General features: G+C 28.5%; 2 protein-coding genes across 4 annotated transcripts; both read right to left on the bottom strand.

Moving 5' to 3' along the window:
• Positions 1–521: 521 nt before the first annotated feature.
• On the bottom strand, positions 522–4806 carry LOC114418959 (tropinone reductase homolog At5g06060-like). The gene is made up of 5 exons (XM_028384526.1): positions 4366–4806; positions 4048–4255; positions 3126–3342; positions 2906–3018; positions 522–991 (listed from the first exon to the last, which is right to left on the bottom strand). The coding sequence occupies exons 1-5, from the start codon at positions 4452–4454 to the stop codon at positions 824–826; spliced, it is 795 nt and encodes a 264-aa protein (XP_028240327.1). The 5' UTR covers positions 4455–4806; the 3' UTR covers positions 522–823.
• Positions 4807–8865: 4059 nt separating this feature from the next.
• Positions 8866–14406, bottom strand: LOC114418958 (tropinone reductase homolog). 3 transcript variants are annotated; one of them, XM_028384524.1, is made up of 8 exons: positions 14117–14406; positions 13729–13914; positions 13504–13615; positions 11947–12064; positions 11643–11850; positions 10387–10603; positions 9963–10075; positions 8866–9325 (listed from the first exon to the last, which is right to left on the bottom strand). In XM_028384524.1, exons 4-8 carry the CDS (start codon positions 12036–12038, stop codon positions 9158–9160), a joined length of 798 nt encoding a protein of 265 aa, XP_028240325.1. In that variant the 5' UTR covers positions 12039–12064; positions 13504–13615; positions 13729–13914; positions 14117–14406; the 3' UTR covers positions 8866–9157. The 3 variants fall into 3 exon arrangements, with proteins under 3 accessions (XP_028240325.1, XP_028240326.1, XP_028240324.1); XM_028384525.1 differs by lacking the exons at positions 13504–13615; positions 13729–13914; positions 14117–14406 and adding an exon at positions 12135–12249; XM_028384523.1 differs by lacking the exons at positions 13504–13615; positions 13729–13914; positions 14117–14406 and having other exon boundaries at positions 11947–12214.
• Between the last annotated feature and the right edge of the window lie 1893 nt (positions 14407–16299).

Genomic DNA, 16299 nt, shown 5'->3' with positions numbered 1-16299 from the left:
AACACATCTTGGTCCTTCCTAGCTACATTCTTAATCTCAAACTCTTTCTTTAAGTTATATATAATTTTTTTTATCTGTAAGAATTAAACACGTTATTAAAAGATTTATAATACTTATATATATTTTATTCAACCAATTGACTTAGACCCCTTAGTAAATTATGTATAAATTTTGGAAGTCCTTTAGAAATTTCAATTATATTTATGTTTTCTATATAAAAAACAATTATAAAAAATTCATTTTCAAACCTTTCAATAAAAATACAAGGACCAATGAAATTAATTATATATCTTTTTTTAGCAAATACCCAGTAAGATGATATTGTACTAAATATGTCCTGAATGTTTTAATCCATAGAAAGATTTATTCAAGTAATTTTTTTAGAATTTGCACAGTTACACAAATTAAAATTCTTCGAAGAGTTTTGTACAAATATAATCAATTTATCAAAGAGAGTCATATAAATAGGTTATAACAATATCCATGTATATTGAGTCCTACATACACAATCTAACTAATTAAATATATATTCAATATTGAGGAGAAGGATTACCACAAACGTACGATGAAGTGATGTTTCATTTTTAACACCACAAAAGGATAACCTAAGGGAGAAGGTTATTAACAATTATTCTGCCTTGTTGAATAGTTTGGCAGAAAGACACACTTACAACGGGACTAAATAAAAACACATGGCTAAATGTTTAAAAACAGTTGACAAATCCAACCAACGATATACCAAGCATGATTCGGTCGGAAGAAACTCAAACGGTAGAGAAAGAACACTAGAATTTTATTCAGCAGCCAAATGAATAGCAGTAAACTAAGTTGTGAAACCCCCATCAGCACATATAACCTGTCCAGTGATGTATGATGCAGCTGGAAGGCAAAGAAAAGCAACTAATGCTGATATCTCTTTAGCTTCTCCCATGCGACCAACAAGTGTTTGAGACACTATTCCATCCACAGACTCATCCCCTCCAGAAGAATTCTGTTAGAAGAGCAATCATGCACTATGAATACTATAAGCAGATGATGACATGATAATTAGTTGTGTTAAATTAAAAAGTGCACCCTTAAGCCTCACAAGGCCATATATTTTCACTTTTTTCTTTATGAATGGCAAACAAACACAACTAAGCTGGAAACTAAGAACGAACAAATTAAAGTCAAATCCTTATTATCAACTAGTAAAAGTTTTTATTTATTTATTTACATGTGAGAAGTGAAAACAAATACTAAGAGTTTACAATAATTTGTGGTTTTGTTTAACCAATCGAATTAGACTAAGAGTTTAGGATGACCATCAATGGAGTTTAGATAAAATATTAGAATATTAATCCTCATGTGTATCTAAAAAAAAATTGCCCATGGGCCTATACTTAGTAGAAAATAATTTTAATCCCTTTCTCTCTGTATCTTCTAAGTATCTATATATCTATATTTAGATCTATATTGTGTTATATGTTTTCCTTTTTTACATACTTTTTCCCCTATCAAATTGATAAAATAAATTAATATTTTAATATTAAATTATAGATAACAATTAGCAAAATAAAAATTAATTAAAAGTACTTCTAGCTAACTCCATTTAGAAACATTCAATGATATTTCAAACCTTAGCTGTAAGCAAGAAATAATTCAAGGCCAACATAATTAATTAAAAGGGTTAATTATATTTTTTATTCAAAACTTTTTTAGGTTTTCACTTTTGGTCCTTTAACAAAATTTTGATGCATCTTAATCTCTAAACTTTTACTCCATTAATATTTTTAGTCATTGCTGTCAAATAACTTCGTTAAATTAATGACAACGTGACTGTAATTTTATCCTGAAATGAATAATACACAATTTTTGGTGATTGAAAATGAACCCCCTGCCTCCATCCCAATTCTCTGGGATCCATTATCGTCACCGAGGTAGTCCTTTTCTTTTTATTCTCTCTCTGTCATATAACTATAATTTCTTTATAAAAAGAATATAATCCTAATTTTGGTTTTTTGGGATTAGAAGCCTCAAGAATTTGAAGTTCACTATGTTTACATATGTCCTTTGCTTTTTGTAGTTATGTGTGGAGTTGATGCAACTGCAAAATTTAGATTGTGTGATGATTGATAGTGTAGTATTTTTTTTTTTATTATTATTTAAGTTGAGCATTGGTTATGTGCAGGGAGATGAAGGATTTTCGCAGAAGGCATTTAATATGGTTCACAAGAATAATTATGAGTACCTGACAGTACTCTTCTATGCATCATGGGGTCCTTTCTTACATGTGTTTAGACCAATTTTCTTTATTCTCATGCATAGGTCTAGGTCTGTGCAATTTATTTTTTATTTTAATTTATTTATTTTTTTTCTTTTGATTTTGACCATACCTTAAGATAATTTTGATCTTGAGTCTAAGTTTGATTTTGAACTCAAGCTTGCATTAATGGATGGACAAGGGAGAAAATCATGAAAGGAATTTTTATTTTTTTTTGACAATTTTTAGTCATTAAATATTATATTTTTCATTTCAGCAAAATAATTTTTGATGATTTTTTAATTATAAGCAGATAATAAATCATCTATAAAATTATTATCACATCATCATAATGTTATTTAATGACAAGAACTAAAAATTTATTGGAATAAAAGTTTAAGAACTAAGATTGATTAAACTTTTATTAAAAGACTAAAAGTAAAAACCTGAAAAAAAAAAATTGGGACCAAAATCATAATTAATCCTAATTAAAACACGTTATAAAATTTCAACATTAGAAAAACAATATAAGCAACGAGAAACAATTGAACAGGACCAAAGTAAAAAGGACCGATCGAGCCAAACTGCATTTTGCAAATCAATCTTGATATGCATACCCATTGATATAAACTTATACTATAAATGATAAAAATGCATATATACCATGATAGAGTCCAAAAGTTTTGTCATAACAGGTCCAGGTGCCACAGCATTTGCACGAATATTATCCTTTGCCCATTCCAATGCTAAGTTTTTGGTGAATTGATTCATGGCTCCTGGGTAAAATTATTTATATCTCTATAAGTCATTCTTTCAAATGCATCAATTGCAAGCTCGATTCAAATTAATCACAGGTATGGGATATGAAGAAAATGAAAAATACCTTTGGAAGCTGCATAAACAGAGAAAACGGGAAGGGCTTTTAAACCTGCAATGGACGAAATAGATACTATGCTTCCTTGTCCAGATTCTTTTAGAAGCGGGTGTGCAAGTTGAGTCAAATGATAAACGGACTCAAAATTAGTACCCATTATGGTTGATATATCTTCTGCAGTGTAATCTATTATTTTCTTTGTTATAGTTGTCGCAGCATTGTTCACCTGAAAGACAACCTCTTAATTATTAAATTAATTCGAGTACGATCGAGAATGCCTAAAAATACAAATCAGAAAAATAAAAAGAATCACATATGGAGGCTAACAATTTAGACATGGGAGTATGTATAAAACGATATCTAGTATTGTACCGTGCACCGTGTAATAGCTAGCTAAATCAATCCCTCAATCATTATAAATTAATATGGCTAGCTATAAACTAGTAGAATTTACAAGCATCGTCTCAAGAAAAATGTTATTTGATGGACACCCAATATTATTCAACATTTTCTGAGAAAGAGAAAAATATAAATATGATAAAATTTATAATATAATAGAAGAAAGATATAAAAAAATGAAAAATATTGACAAAATATTTAAAATAAATGGATGTCTATGTATTATTATTTATGATCACAAAGATCATTTTATTTATCACCTTCAAAGTCACCTGGTGATATGTCAATATTCTATTTGAGTAATTTTTCTTTTACATTTTATTGGCTTCATGTATCCCTGACTATTTTTTTCTTAAGAGCCTAATTTCTTTCACCAATTTTTTTTTACATGGAGACTTAAGAATTGAATATTTAATCATGTGTTTAAAAGATAAAATTATCTATTAATTATATCATATATATTGTTTATTTTTTATTTACCTAAACTTGTCTTTGAAAAGAAAAGAAAAGAAAAAATGTGATTGAATCTTACTAAAATATTGAGCTTTCCGTGGAAGATGGAGGAAAGAATTTCCATTAATCTTATACGTTGGTCAGAACATTGTAAATCACATACTGAACTCGTCACAGTAAGTCCCTTGCTTTTCCACTCTTCCAAACATTTATCAATATCATCTTGGTTCCGTGCACAAATATGAACAGCTGCCCCAAATTCTGCCAATTCTTCAACAATGGCATGCCTAATTCAAAATGAGGAAATAATTAAAGAAGTAGCTAGTGAGTGAAAGCAAATTAAACCATGCACCAATAATTAGAGATAAGATTAACGTAAAAGTTAAGACAAACCAACCCTATGCCGCGGGTGGCTCCTGTGACTAGAGCAGTCATCCCATGGAGTGACCATCTTTTGTCCTTAAAGCTCAACTTTGTTTCAGCCATTATTTTTGTTGCTCTTCAATGAACTAGTTGCAAAGGAAAGGCAGAACAATGTAATATGGATCTGAGCAGGAGTAAGACTACCTCTTTATACTTGTAATTCATGAAGGCTTTGTTGTGGTTCTAAATAATAAACTTCCTTAATATATATTATCATCATCAAACACAGTGCGGTAAGACTGGCAGTGCCAGCTAGAATTGTACGATGCTTGAAGAAAAGATTTATTGGAATTAGAGATTCTAAACAAGGGATGACAAAATGGATCCAAATTTTATGGACACCCACAATGATATCCACAAACAGAAAATATGTATTGGGATGAGATATTTATCCGTAAATTTTTACAAGGACGAATGCGGGTACAGATACTATAGTATCCATTCTGTCGCACACGTCCCATATATATATATATAATTAAAATATATTAGTTAAGTAATTAACTTATATTATACACTTTTCTGTAAAAAATAATAATTATATTTTATGTAAGCACCTTTATGTTGAGAAGGTAAAATAGAATCATGGTTTTAGTTTGTAAATTTTATGTTAAAAGTTTTATGTTGAGACCAATATTATTCATATGCTTTCAAATATCATTTTGATTTTATGCCTGAATATTGTTTTGTGTAGAAGGATGACATTAGATTTAATATATATTATATTATATTTGTTTCACTCTATTTAAAAATATTGAATTATTATTTATTTTTATGTATAAATTTATGACTTTGTTAATAAGTATTAGAGAGCATTGTATCACATGATATTTGAGTTTAATTATAATTTTTATTAAGTCATTAAAACATTAACTTAAACTTATTTATTTATGATTTAAAGTTTGGAAGAATCATGCTATATTTATTTGTTTTTAATATTATGTGTGGATGTTTTTAATGTTATGTTTAGATAATTTAAGAGTGATTTTTCAATTTACTTATAGTTATCTTTTTAACTGATATATATTTTTATTTATAAACTTGCAGTAAAATACAGTACAAGTATGAATATATAAATAGTCGGTAGATACAAGGATGAGGATTGAAGTTATTACTTGAGTGGATATGAGACCCTGGTATGAATATTTTTTTTGAAACGCGGGTATAAGAACGGGTATTATAAGAATCTATCTATATTGTCATTCACAATTTTGTGTCACCATTTAGTTAAATATTTATCAAGCAGACATAACTCAATTAATTGAGTAGGATGCCTAAGTTGTTACAAAAAATCCTTTGATACTTATCTTCCATTCCTATAAATAAATATATATAAAAAAATCAGTTCAATATTTGTTTGAATTTTCTTAAAAAAAGTGGTTTTGTTAATGAAACCGTATCATATATTATATTGAATCATATTTATTAAACGTGGTGCTGATAACTAAATTCAAAATACAAAAAATCACATATAATAAATGTGAGTTTACCACCGAATGGGTGAATTTGATGAATTAATTAGGAAAAAAAAACTTTATATTCTTTTCCAATTAGAACATAATTCTTTCTAATAACAACATTAAATACTCGAGAGAAAAAAAACCTTTATACTCTTATCAAACTGGAACATAATTCTTTGGAATAAAGAAATACATACGGTCTCTTACAAGAATTAATAAATGTGAGTCTCTAGATGTGCTCGTCTCCTTTTAAAATTACCAAAGTAGTGAGCTTTCTAAAATGTTGTCAAATTAGCTAACAGTTCCTCGTCTTTTCACCTTGTAAATCACTCCAGCAATTCCTACAGAGTAGATTTACGACTTTTGAAAGAAGCTAAAAGGGAAAGTGGGGGGCAGCTTGCATGGCATCATCATTACAAAATCCATCAAAATCCTAATTGATCGACTTAATTAATAACTAATAATATTTATATATCATCTTTGTCAAGTGCCAACTAGATGTAAATTGACGCAATTACTTTAAATTCTGGCATAGTTATGTGACCTCTGCCTTGTCCTTTTTTTGGAATTGCTACTCTTTTCTCCACTTTTACTATTCACACCACTCACGTGCTTTAGAAAAAAATTATTCCCAAATAATAAAATCCTTTTGATGAAAATAAATTTCTGCTTGCATTCTATAAGTAAACAATAGAAACATATGTTTGTTGTGTAAGAGGAAGTACAAAAAATATACAATAGAAATATGTTCCATTGCATCTTTTATATAACATTGTATACTTTATATAACGAAAATAAATTTTTATTGTGTTTTTTAGCACCTCATTTTAGCAAACCGAAATATGTTTGTGTTTTGTTATTTTTTTAAAATTGTAATTAATTGTGGATATAAGTTAATTTTTTTTACAGTTGTTTTAATTATTGTTTAATTAATTATGATACAAATTATCTTAATGAGGAAACACATTATTCATTTTAACTGTAATAGAATTATTAGACATAAATTAAATTTGTTTATTCAACTTAAAAATAATGATGACAAGTTACCCATTTTAATTGTTATCAAATTAATTTTGATACAAATTAGAATCATAATTAATTCGATTACTTAATTCATATAATAATTAATTTGATTAGTTTTGTAAATGATAAATTTTATCTGATTAATTCAATTTTAAATAAAAAAAGATAATCTATATGATACTAACTACTATTTAAAAAAAGTAAATTTATCTTAATTAATTTAATTTCAATTTTTAAAAAGATAATTTACACTAAAATTAATTTGATTACTTAAAAAAGTAACTTATATTGATAATCAACTAAAAAAATCATAAAAAATACATAATAGAAACATGTTTTCATTGCGTAAGATGAAACACAAAAATTGCTCAACAAAAATATTATTTCATTGACAAAATACACAATGAAAATTTGTTTTTTTTGTATTTTTTTTTCACCCTCTTACATAAAGGAAACATAATTCTATTGTGTATTTTGTAAACTGATTTATGTTTCCATGAAAAGGGCATTATCGAAATCATATTTTTATACCAGGTGGGGTGTAAATAGGAAAAGTAGGGATGAGAGTAACAATTCCCTTCTTTTTTCCACAGTAACTAGGTGTAAGTCTGTTTAGACAACACTTTTTTTTATAAAAAAAAAAAAATAGTCCGTGTACTGTTCAACCAACACGTGACAAGGACAATTTTTAGATTTATTTAGATTTGGCCATCAGTAAATAACCAACTCCATAGATATGTAGAGCCGTTAAGATGAATCAAAGTCCATGGACCAATCCGAGGTTTGGAGACACGTTAGGTTAGTAAAATTTGGCCCATCTTATTTATGTAGAAAATTTTACCTGACCCATTTAGTATTGAATCCACCAAATAGTTAGAGTTTTAATGTTTAGTAAAAAATTATACGATAAAATATGTTTTTATGTTTGGTTATAGTTTTCTTTAAAAAAATTGTTTGATTTTGATCCTTTGAAATTTGGAATACATCATTTTGGTCCTCCAAATGATTTAGATAGTGCTTTATTAAAAAGAGAAAATGGTTTAGATAAGACTTGGAATATCCAAAGTAGTGTAGTTCAAAATTAAAGGAATATAAAATAGACAATTTTTTTTAGAGGAACTAAATTAAACTTTTCAAATTTTAGAGAAAAAACATATTTTACCCATGCAGCCGGCGTTTAAATACAGATTTTATGTGTTGTTAACGTTTTTCTAAGCATCTTTTCTACTGTGCTAATTGCTGTACATTCATGAGATTCTACTATTTTTTTTTTATGGTAGAGATTCTACTATTCTTGATTTCTTTTGCTGGTTGTTGGTATGTTCGGGTTGGACAATGGACATGGCCGTTCTATTAACAAAATTTATATTCATCTTAAAAATAAAACATTGCATTTTTATTGAAATTGAATCTATTTTTTTTTCTAAACATATGGCTTGGTATAAATAAACTTGATTTTATATAATAATTTTACCTAAAATTTACTATATATTATTGATGATTTTAAATGTAGACTACCAATATATTTTTCTCATTAAATTCAAAAGTTTAATGGAAAAGAAATAATCTAAGTATACATAGAGTAGACAAATTTACTAAAATATCTTATTTACTATTAAGTTATATATAAACAATGAGGAGAGATCAAGTTGTGCCAAAAGTAATTTAAAAAAAATTATTTCTCATCTTCATCATTTATTTTATTAAAATCTAATAATTAAGATTAGTCATACATTATAATAATTAGATTTTAAGAAAATAAATAATGAAAATGAAAAATAAATTTCTTATAATTACTTTTAGTGTAATTTGATTCTTCCTTACAGATAAATAATTATTACTATATTTAATATAAGTATATTTGTAATAAAAATATAAATATATTCAGAAAAATGATATTTTAAAAAAAATGCCTTTATATAAATGAAAATAATATAACACGTTTATGATTAATTAACATGGGGCAATGAGGGAGAAAATAATTACTACAAAGATTACTACAAACGAGGTACAACGTACGAGGTTTCATTTATTAACAACAAATTAAGATAACATGGGGTAACGAGGGAGAAGGTAAGTAATAATTGTTAATCCTTGTTCAATGATTTGGGACAAAAGAAATACACTACACGAGACAGAACAAAAGGCACATGGATATGCTTAAAAACAAGAAATAATTAAACCCAGCCAATGATATACAAAGCATGAATGGGTTGGAGGAAACACCAACTGCATACATTAGAATTTAATTCAGCAGCCAAATGATAGTAATTAACAGAATACTAATTAAGTTGTGAGACCCCCATCAACACATATAACTTGTCCAGTGATGTATGATGCAACCGGAAGGCAAAGAAAAGCAACTAATGCTGATATCTGTTTAGCTTCTCCCATGCGACCAACAAGTGATTGAGACGTTGCTGCATTCACAACGTCGCTCACTTCTGAAGAATTCTGTAAGAGCAAATCATTTTGGATATATAAGCAGATAAATAAATACAACAAAATAATTCTTTTTTTGGGTAAGCATAAAACAGAATAATTAATGATTTATGTTAAATTGTAAAATGCATCTTTAAGCCCATCTTTGCACCATGTTAATGCATAAAAAATTTGCGAGATTATTAAACATCTACGGGTGATTTATCATTAAGATGGTAAACTCTAATACCATGTAAAAAATAGATTGAGTTTAACTATCACTATAAGAAAACCGGCTCAAGAAAGGAAGATTGCTCAAGTTTTATATATAAGAAATATATATTCTTAATCAACAAGAGTCATCTTAACACTTATAACCAAAAATATAAGAAGAAAAAGACATGCAACAAATAAGTATAAGAAACATTAAATACAGATAATGACTATTATCATATAAAGTATTTAATTGAAATAATTATATTATTTCTCTTCAAACTAAAGTGATCGTATATGGAAGCACGGCAGGCCAAATTATTATATTTAATTAGCTTCGTAAGACAAGTGATTATCATAGTAGAATAAGGAAAAATAATGAAAATATTTTGCCATATGTAAATCAATCTTGCATATCTACCCATTGATAAACTTAAATAAATAAATGCATATATACCATGACACCCTCCATAAGGACAGTCATAACAGGTCCAGATGCGACAGCATTTCCACGGATATTATCCTTTGCCCATTCAAATGCTAAGTTTTTGGTGAATTGATTCATGGCTCCTGTGTATATTCAAAATAGATTTATCTTTTCTTAAAAAAATTATCTGAATCAATCATTGTGCACAAAAAATTTTAGGTGATTTTGAATCATAACCCAATGCATACTTTCCATCAATCTTTACATGACATATAATTAAATATTATTAATTATTTTACTATAAATTAATTAAAAACTTAAATATATATCATATAAAAATAGAAATGGATCAGAATCATAGACAAAAGATGGTTGAAGCTACTAAACAATTTCTCCAAATGCAGCGGGCTAAATTCACATCACAATTATGGGAAATGATTATAATGAAACACACCTTTAGAGGCTGCATAAGCAGAAAAAAAGGGAAAACCCCTTAAACCTGCAGTGGACGAAATAAATACTACGCTCCCGTACCCAGATTCTCTTAGAAGTGGGTGTGCAAGTTGACACAAATGATAAGCTGACTCAAAATTGGTGCCCATAGTGGTTGATATATCTTCCGCAGTGGAATCCAATATTGTCTTTGCTATACATCTTCCAGCATTGTTCACCTAAAAGAGAACCACTTAATTATTAAATTAGTAGAATTGATCGATCAGTGTAGTTGTCGGTAAGGATCTAGAAATTTTATGCTATAGACCATATTCATATTGATAAACTTTTACAGTCCATTTCAAATTGCAGGACAATTTGTAATTGTATATGTATATTATATATATATATATATTGCCTGCAGATATTTTATTTTGTAAAAAAGAAAAAAACATGAGAGCAATATTGCCTGCAAATTCCAAGAAATTATTACGTAATTTTAGACTATCACGTGATCCCAATTAATATTTATGCGATAAGTGTGGTAAAAAATCAATGTATATAATAAAAAAATAATTTATGGAAAAAACAATAAAAATGAATCACGTATAAATAATTTCAATTGTCAACCTTATCATTGATGATGAATAAAATCCTAATCATTCCATTCTTTCAATTGACATGGGAATTTTTGGAACCTGTTACTATGTATTAGCTACAAATTCAATTCCTTAAATATATATATATAGGTTTAAATTGAATCTTTTAAAAATAAGAAATCAAATCAAATATATAATTAAAAGTATAAAGAAATAAGAGTATTTTAGTAAAAAAATATAAAGGATTAACTAAATTTTTAATCTCTATTTTTTTTTAAATTTTGATTTTTATTTCTTAAACAAAAGTTTATCTAATCAAGGTCTTTCAATTTTTTTCATTAATGTTTCTAGTCCCTTAATAAAAGTTTAAGGGGTTAAGGTTCTTAAATTTTTAAAAAATTTGATTTCTAGTCCTAAATAAAAATTTAAATCCTATTATTTTTTATTTATTTAACGAGGTTTCATTCACAGACAAAAACTGATTTTTAAAGTGTTTAGCAAACTTGGTTAGTCAATTTTTATTCAGAAACTTAAAACTGAATTTAAAAAAATTAAAAACTTAACACTTAATTAACCCAAATATAAATTATTATCACTTTCACCTGGTGTTATGTCAATCTTATATTTGTGTAACTTTTCATTAACAAGAGGATAAACAGAATAAGTGGTTGAATCTTACTAGTATGTTGAGCTTTCCGTGAAAGATGGAGCCAACAACTTCCATTAATCTTATACGTTGGTCAGAACATTGTAAATCACATACTGAGCCAGTCACATTAAGTCCCTCGTTTTTCCACTCTTCTAAACACTTATCAATATCATCTTGATTACGTGCACATATATGAACAGTTGCTCCAAAGTCTGCCAATTCTTCAACAATGGCATGCCTAATTCAAAAATGAAAAAAATAAGCAAGTGAGTGAAAACAAATTAAGCCATATATGCAGCAAATAATCAGAGACAAGGCTAAGTGACAAACCAACCCTATGCCTCGGGTGGCTCCTGTGACGAGAGCAGTCATTCCACGGAGTGACCATCTTTTGTCCTTCATCATGCTCAACTTTGTTTCAGCCATTGTTTTTTGTCTCTTCAATGAGCTCCCTTGAAAAGGAAAGGCAAATTAAACCAAAATAGTTTTCTGTGATATGGATGTGAAGAGGTAGAATACTACCTCTCGTATAATTGTTCTTGGAGGATTTGTGGTTCTAAAGTCTCTTAATCTTATCGCCAAATACGTACAGAAAGGCTGGCAGTACCAATTTCAATTGTACGTGACACTTGTCAGCTTGAAGTAAAGACTCATTTATTGGATTAATTAATACTGTTCTATTACAAGCACTTAATATATTACTGAGTAAAGACTTCTTTTTTTTTTTACTTTAGCATACCAAAAAAATATCCAGATAACCTATCTCCTAAATTATTTACCCAACTAACATAAAATGCCACTCATGCACTTTGAAAATTTGGTGCTCCCTTACCCGATTTTCCTTCTCTCTTAATTATTTTTTTCTTTAAACAAAGTTATAGTGAGAAATCGGTTATGTACAACCAATTTCTCCCCTTAAAATAAATAAAGTTAAAGAGATGGTTCCTTTTGTGTCATAATATTTTGGTGTAGAGTGCCTACTTGCATCACCATAATTCTTAATATTTGTTAGGAATTTTAGCTACCAATAAATTTTGTAGTTCTTTTAAAGCTAATTAACTATGTATTATTAGCTATTGATATTATTTTCCTAGCTAAAATTAAACGTTATAGGAAACGTGAATGTTGGAGAATGAACAACAGAGTTCATTCAACGAAGTGACTCATTCTTAATTGTCAAATCATTAATTGCAATTTAACATGTGTAACCACCGTCTACACATATAATTTGTCCAGTAACTGATGATGATATCTCTTTGGGCTCTCTGATACGACCCACAGGCACTTTAGACAAAATAGTCATAACCTCATCGCCTCCAGAATTCTGCAACAATAGCAGCTGCCATGTATGTGTTCAATTACAGAATGCACTGCTGAGCCCATTTTCACATGTTACACAAAGTTTCACAAGTAATATTTTACACTATTGGTGTTCCATTAAATATGAAATTTAAACTATTGAGATTTATTAAGGAAGAAATATATCAGTATATAAATTGCTGGAAATTATATTTATTTATAGCCCTCTATATAAGCAAAAAGAAATAACTAAGGAAAATAGTCAATAATTATGAGAAGTGGGATAAAATTCGTAAAAAAAGTAAAAAGTAGAAACTAAAGAATACAATTATTTTAATACGTCACAAAATTAACAACAGAAGATAAAATTTGTTAGAAATAAAATTCATTAAAATAAATTAGAAGTAAAAAAGACAACTAAGCCATTAATTTTAACTTGGGGACGGGGGTACTCATGTGCATCTTCTTTTCTACTTATCATAATCCATTTCATATCTTAAATATTATCGATGCCCTCATTGCCAATCAATATTGGCAGGACACACAGTTAACTAAGAAAAATATTCACAGGAATAAATGTGGATAAACTTACGATGTAAGACCCCAAGAGTGTAGTCACAACCCCTCGTGGTGCTATAGCATTTGCACTATGTTATCGTTTGCCCACTCCAATGCTACATTCTTGGTGAATTGACCCATGGCTCCTGAATAAAATTATAAATTTAGAAGAAATATTTTTTGCGAGCCATTTCATTCAAATTCAATAAGTTAGACTTACAACGATGAGATACTGAGATATGAAGAAAAGTATATATACCTTTAGAGGCTGAATAAGCAGATAAAACGGGAAAAGCCTTTACAGCTGCAATGGACGAATTAAATACTATGCTCTCATATCCAGATTCTTTTAGAAGTGGGTATATGTTAGTAATATGCACGAAGCCCACACAAGTAGGCCCAAGAGGAACGTGGCACAACCCCAATACCTGAACGACTACGAGACCTGAGGAACAAGCAACTTAGTGCAAGACAAACGCAACCAATTTACACACCACAACCAATTTACATATTCTAGCTAAAAGAAATGATTGTTAGAATACTGTTGTTATATTTCTGTCATCATATTATCAGAGGTTGTTAGGAATTCTGTTATCAGTGGTGTATTAATAAGGTTGCTTGCAATGAAAAAGTTAAGTAGAATTTACCAAATTCAGTTCCATAGGAGGTACTTTATCCTGGAAACAAGGCCATCACCTGGGCTAGGTCCCTGCTTTTATCAATTGGTCTGACCACCATTCTGAACTTGCCTGCAAAGTTGACTCCATTCTGGACCACCTCAATCATCCCACCAACACCACATCTCACCCCGTCCAACATTCTCCGGTAAAGCTAGACGTTTCTCGTTTTGATGGCAACGCCGGAGGAAGAACGCATTAAGCTCGCATCCTTCTACTTGGATGGCCCTGCATTAAGTTGATACTAGTGGATGTTCCGTAATGGATTCATCATTTCCTGGTCCAAATTCTTGTGCTCTTTGTATATTTTATTTTTGTTTGATCATCCTTTGTCCCACTGAATTTTCTTTTTTTTTATTATTATTAAATCACATGTTAGTTTAATCATTGGGCTAATGCAATCCATGCATGCTAGGGAGGTCTGTGTGGTTGTGTTAGTAGGAGATAATTGTTATTTACACCCGTCAACTTTATTAATATGCCCTTCTTTTATTTATTTTTTCAAAAATATTCTTTTTCAGAATCTTAAAAATTTAACACATTTTGAAAAGCATTTTCCAAAAATATAAAAAATTTAACATTTTGGAAAGCACATTCTAGAAGTAAAGTATTAGAAATTTTGCATCCCGTAAAGTAGTTTCCTGAAGAAGAAAAAAAAAAACACAAATTGTCTTTAAGTTGCTCTATGTTTGTTATGTGTTAAGTAAATACACTCATTTTCTCAATTTCTTTAAAACAAATCCTAGTGAAAAATAAAACTACCAGCCATGCAGTTGTAGAAATTAATATAAATCCCATGGATGCATCGATATTTCAATCACAATAATAACAAATCTTCTAAGTGAAATAATTATCGAATGTAAACTATTATAAATTAATAATACAAAACTCATTTTTCTCATATTTAAATTATAATCTTCATATTTAAATAAACTCGACAACTGCACATCTACTATTTGTTATGCTAAGCAAGTCCTCTCTGTTTTCTCTCTCCAATTTACCTTTTTGTGATGTCTTCCCAATTTTCTAATCATTAAATAACAATTTGTATCCAGAAATATTTCCCAAATAATTAACAGGCAATAAGCCATAAGCTATCTTAAACAGTAGAGTGATATCAGTTGTTGCTATTAAATTGCTTAAGCATAAAAAAAGGTGGTGCTATTGTCTGTTTGTTAGAAATTGGTCAGTTGTAGAGTGGACCGGTTCGTCTAATTAATTCATCAATCTGAATCGGAAGATAAATCCAAATGGGGAGGTCCTTTCTCTGTTATTATTATAGATCTTCTAAATCTTATTCAATATACCATATATTATTATAATGTTGATGTGTTTCCTCATACCCTTTTTTAAAACCAGTTGAATGGTGTTATATGTATTATTAATGCAAATACTTTTACACGGTAGATCAATCAAATAAAAAAAATACCGTAAATATAAATTTTAAGATAATTATTAAAAAATAACAAATTTATTTTATATGATGTTTTATAATTAGATAAAATACTATAAAAACATTTTATATAATCTAAAAGTTGATGTAACCATGTAAGACTCTGTTATACTCATACGAGTGTAAACGATCTATTTAGTGGAAGAACTTATGTTTGATTCTTATCTTGCACAAAATTTTCTTGGATCAGCAACAGACGCATACTGTGAGTAAAATTAGTCTTTGATCCAATGACTTGAACAACACTGTTGTATTAGACCTAGGATAAAAAATACAACCATTAATTTTATATAATATTATAAATACATAACTTTTTTTTTTAATTTTAAATACAAATTTATATGTAGTTCTTTTACAAACAACTTATTACTCAGTCACACTAAATACGATTAAGTAAAGGAACTTATTTGGAAAATAAACAAAGATAAACACTTGTTTAATCGCACTATTACATGCGTGTGTTGGCTTCTTGTCTAGACCAAGTTTATATACATTCTTGACAAATTTATATACATATGTGCTATATATAATTGTTAACAGGATTGTAAGGATGTCATTATGATTTTTTTTAAGAATATTAAATATTTACTGATTGGAAGTTTAGGATGACCTACGTTACTTACAAACGACCTACAAAAGCTAATCCATACTAATTAAACCTATATTCACATTGGCTCACAGGCACCCAGCTACATTCAAT

Source organism: Glycine soja, chromosome 7 (genome assembly GCF_004193775.1).
Source record: "Glycine soja cultivar W05 chromosome 7, ASM419377v2, whole genome shotgun sequence".
NCBI lineage: Eukaryota > Viridiplantae > Streptophyta > Magnoliopsida > Fabales > Fabaceae > Glycine > Glycine soja.
The sequence above is the reverse complement of the archived record's forward strand: the minus strand, read 5'-3'. Positions and strand labels throughout refer to the sequence as shown.

Bases quoted from the DNA above. Each gene is read 5' to 3' on its own strand.
- LOC114418959 (XM_028384526.1), bottom strand. From the start codon at position 4,454: ATGGCTGAAACAAAGTTGAGCTTTAAGGACAAAAGATGGTCACTCCAT. The intron at 4,256-4,365 runs GTTGGTTTGTCT...ATTTTGAATTAG, and splicing joins GGAGCCACCCGCGGCATAGG to GCATGCCATTGTTGAAGAAT. The intron at 992-2,905 runs GTATATATGCAT...CTCTTCTAACAG, and splicing joins AACTTTTGGACTCTATCATG to AATTCTTCTGGAGGGGATGA.
- LOC114418958 (XM_028384524.1), bottom strand. From the start codon at position 12,038: ATGGCTGAAACAAAGTTGAGCATGATGAAGGACAAAAGATGGTCACTC. The intron at 10,076-10,386 runs GTGTGTTTCATT...GAATATACACAG, and splicing joins TGCTTATGCAGCCTCTAAAG to GAGCCATGAATCAATTCACC. The intron at 9,326-9,962 runs GTATATATGCAT...TTGCTCTTACAG, and splicing joins TCCTTATGGAGGGTGTCATG to AATTCTTCAGAAGTGAGCGA.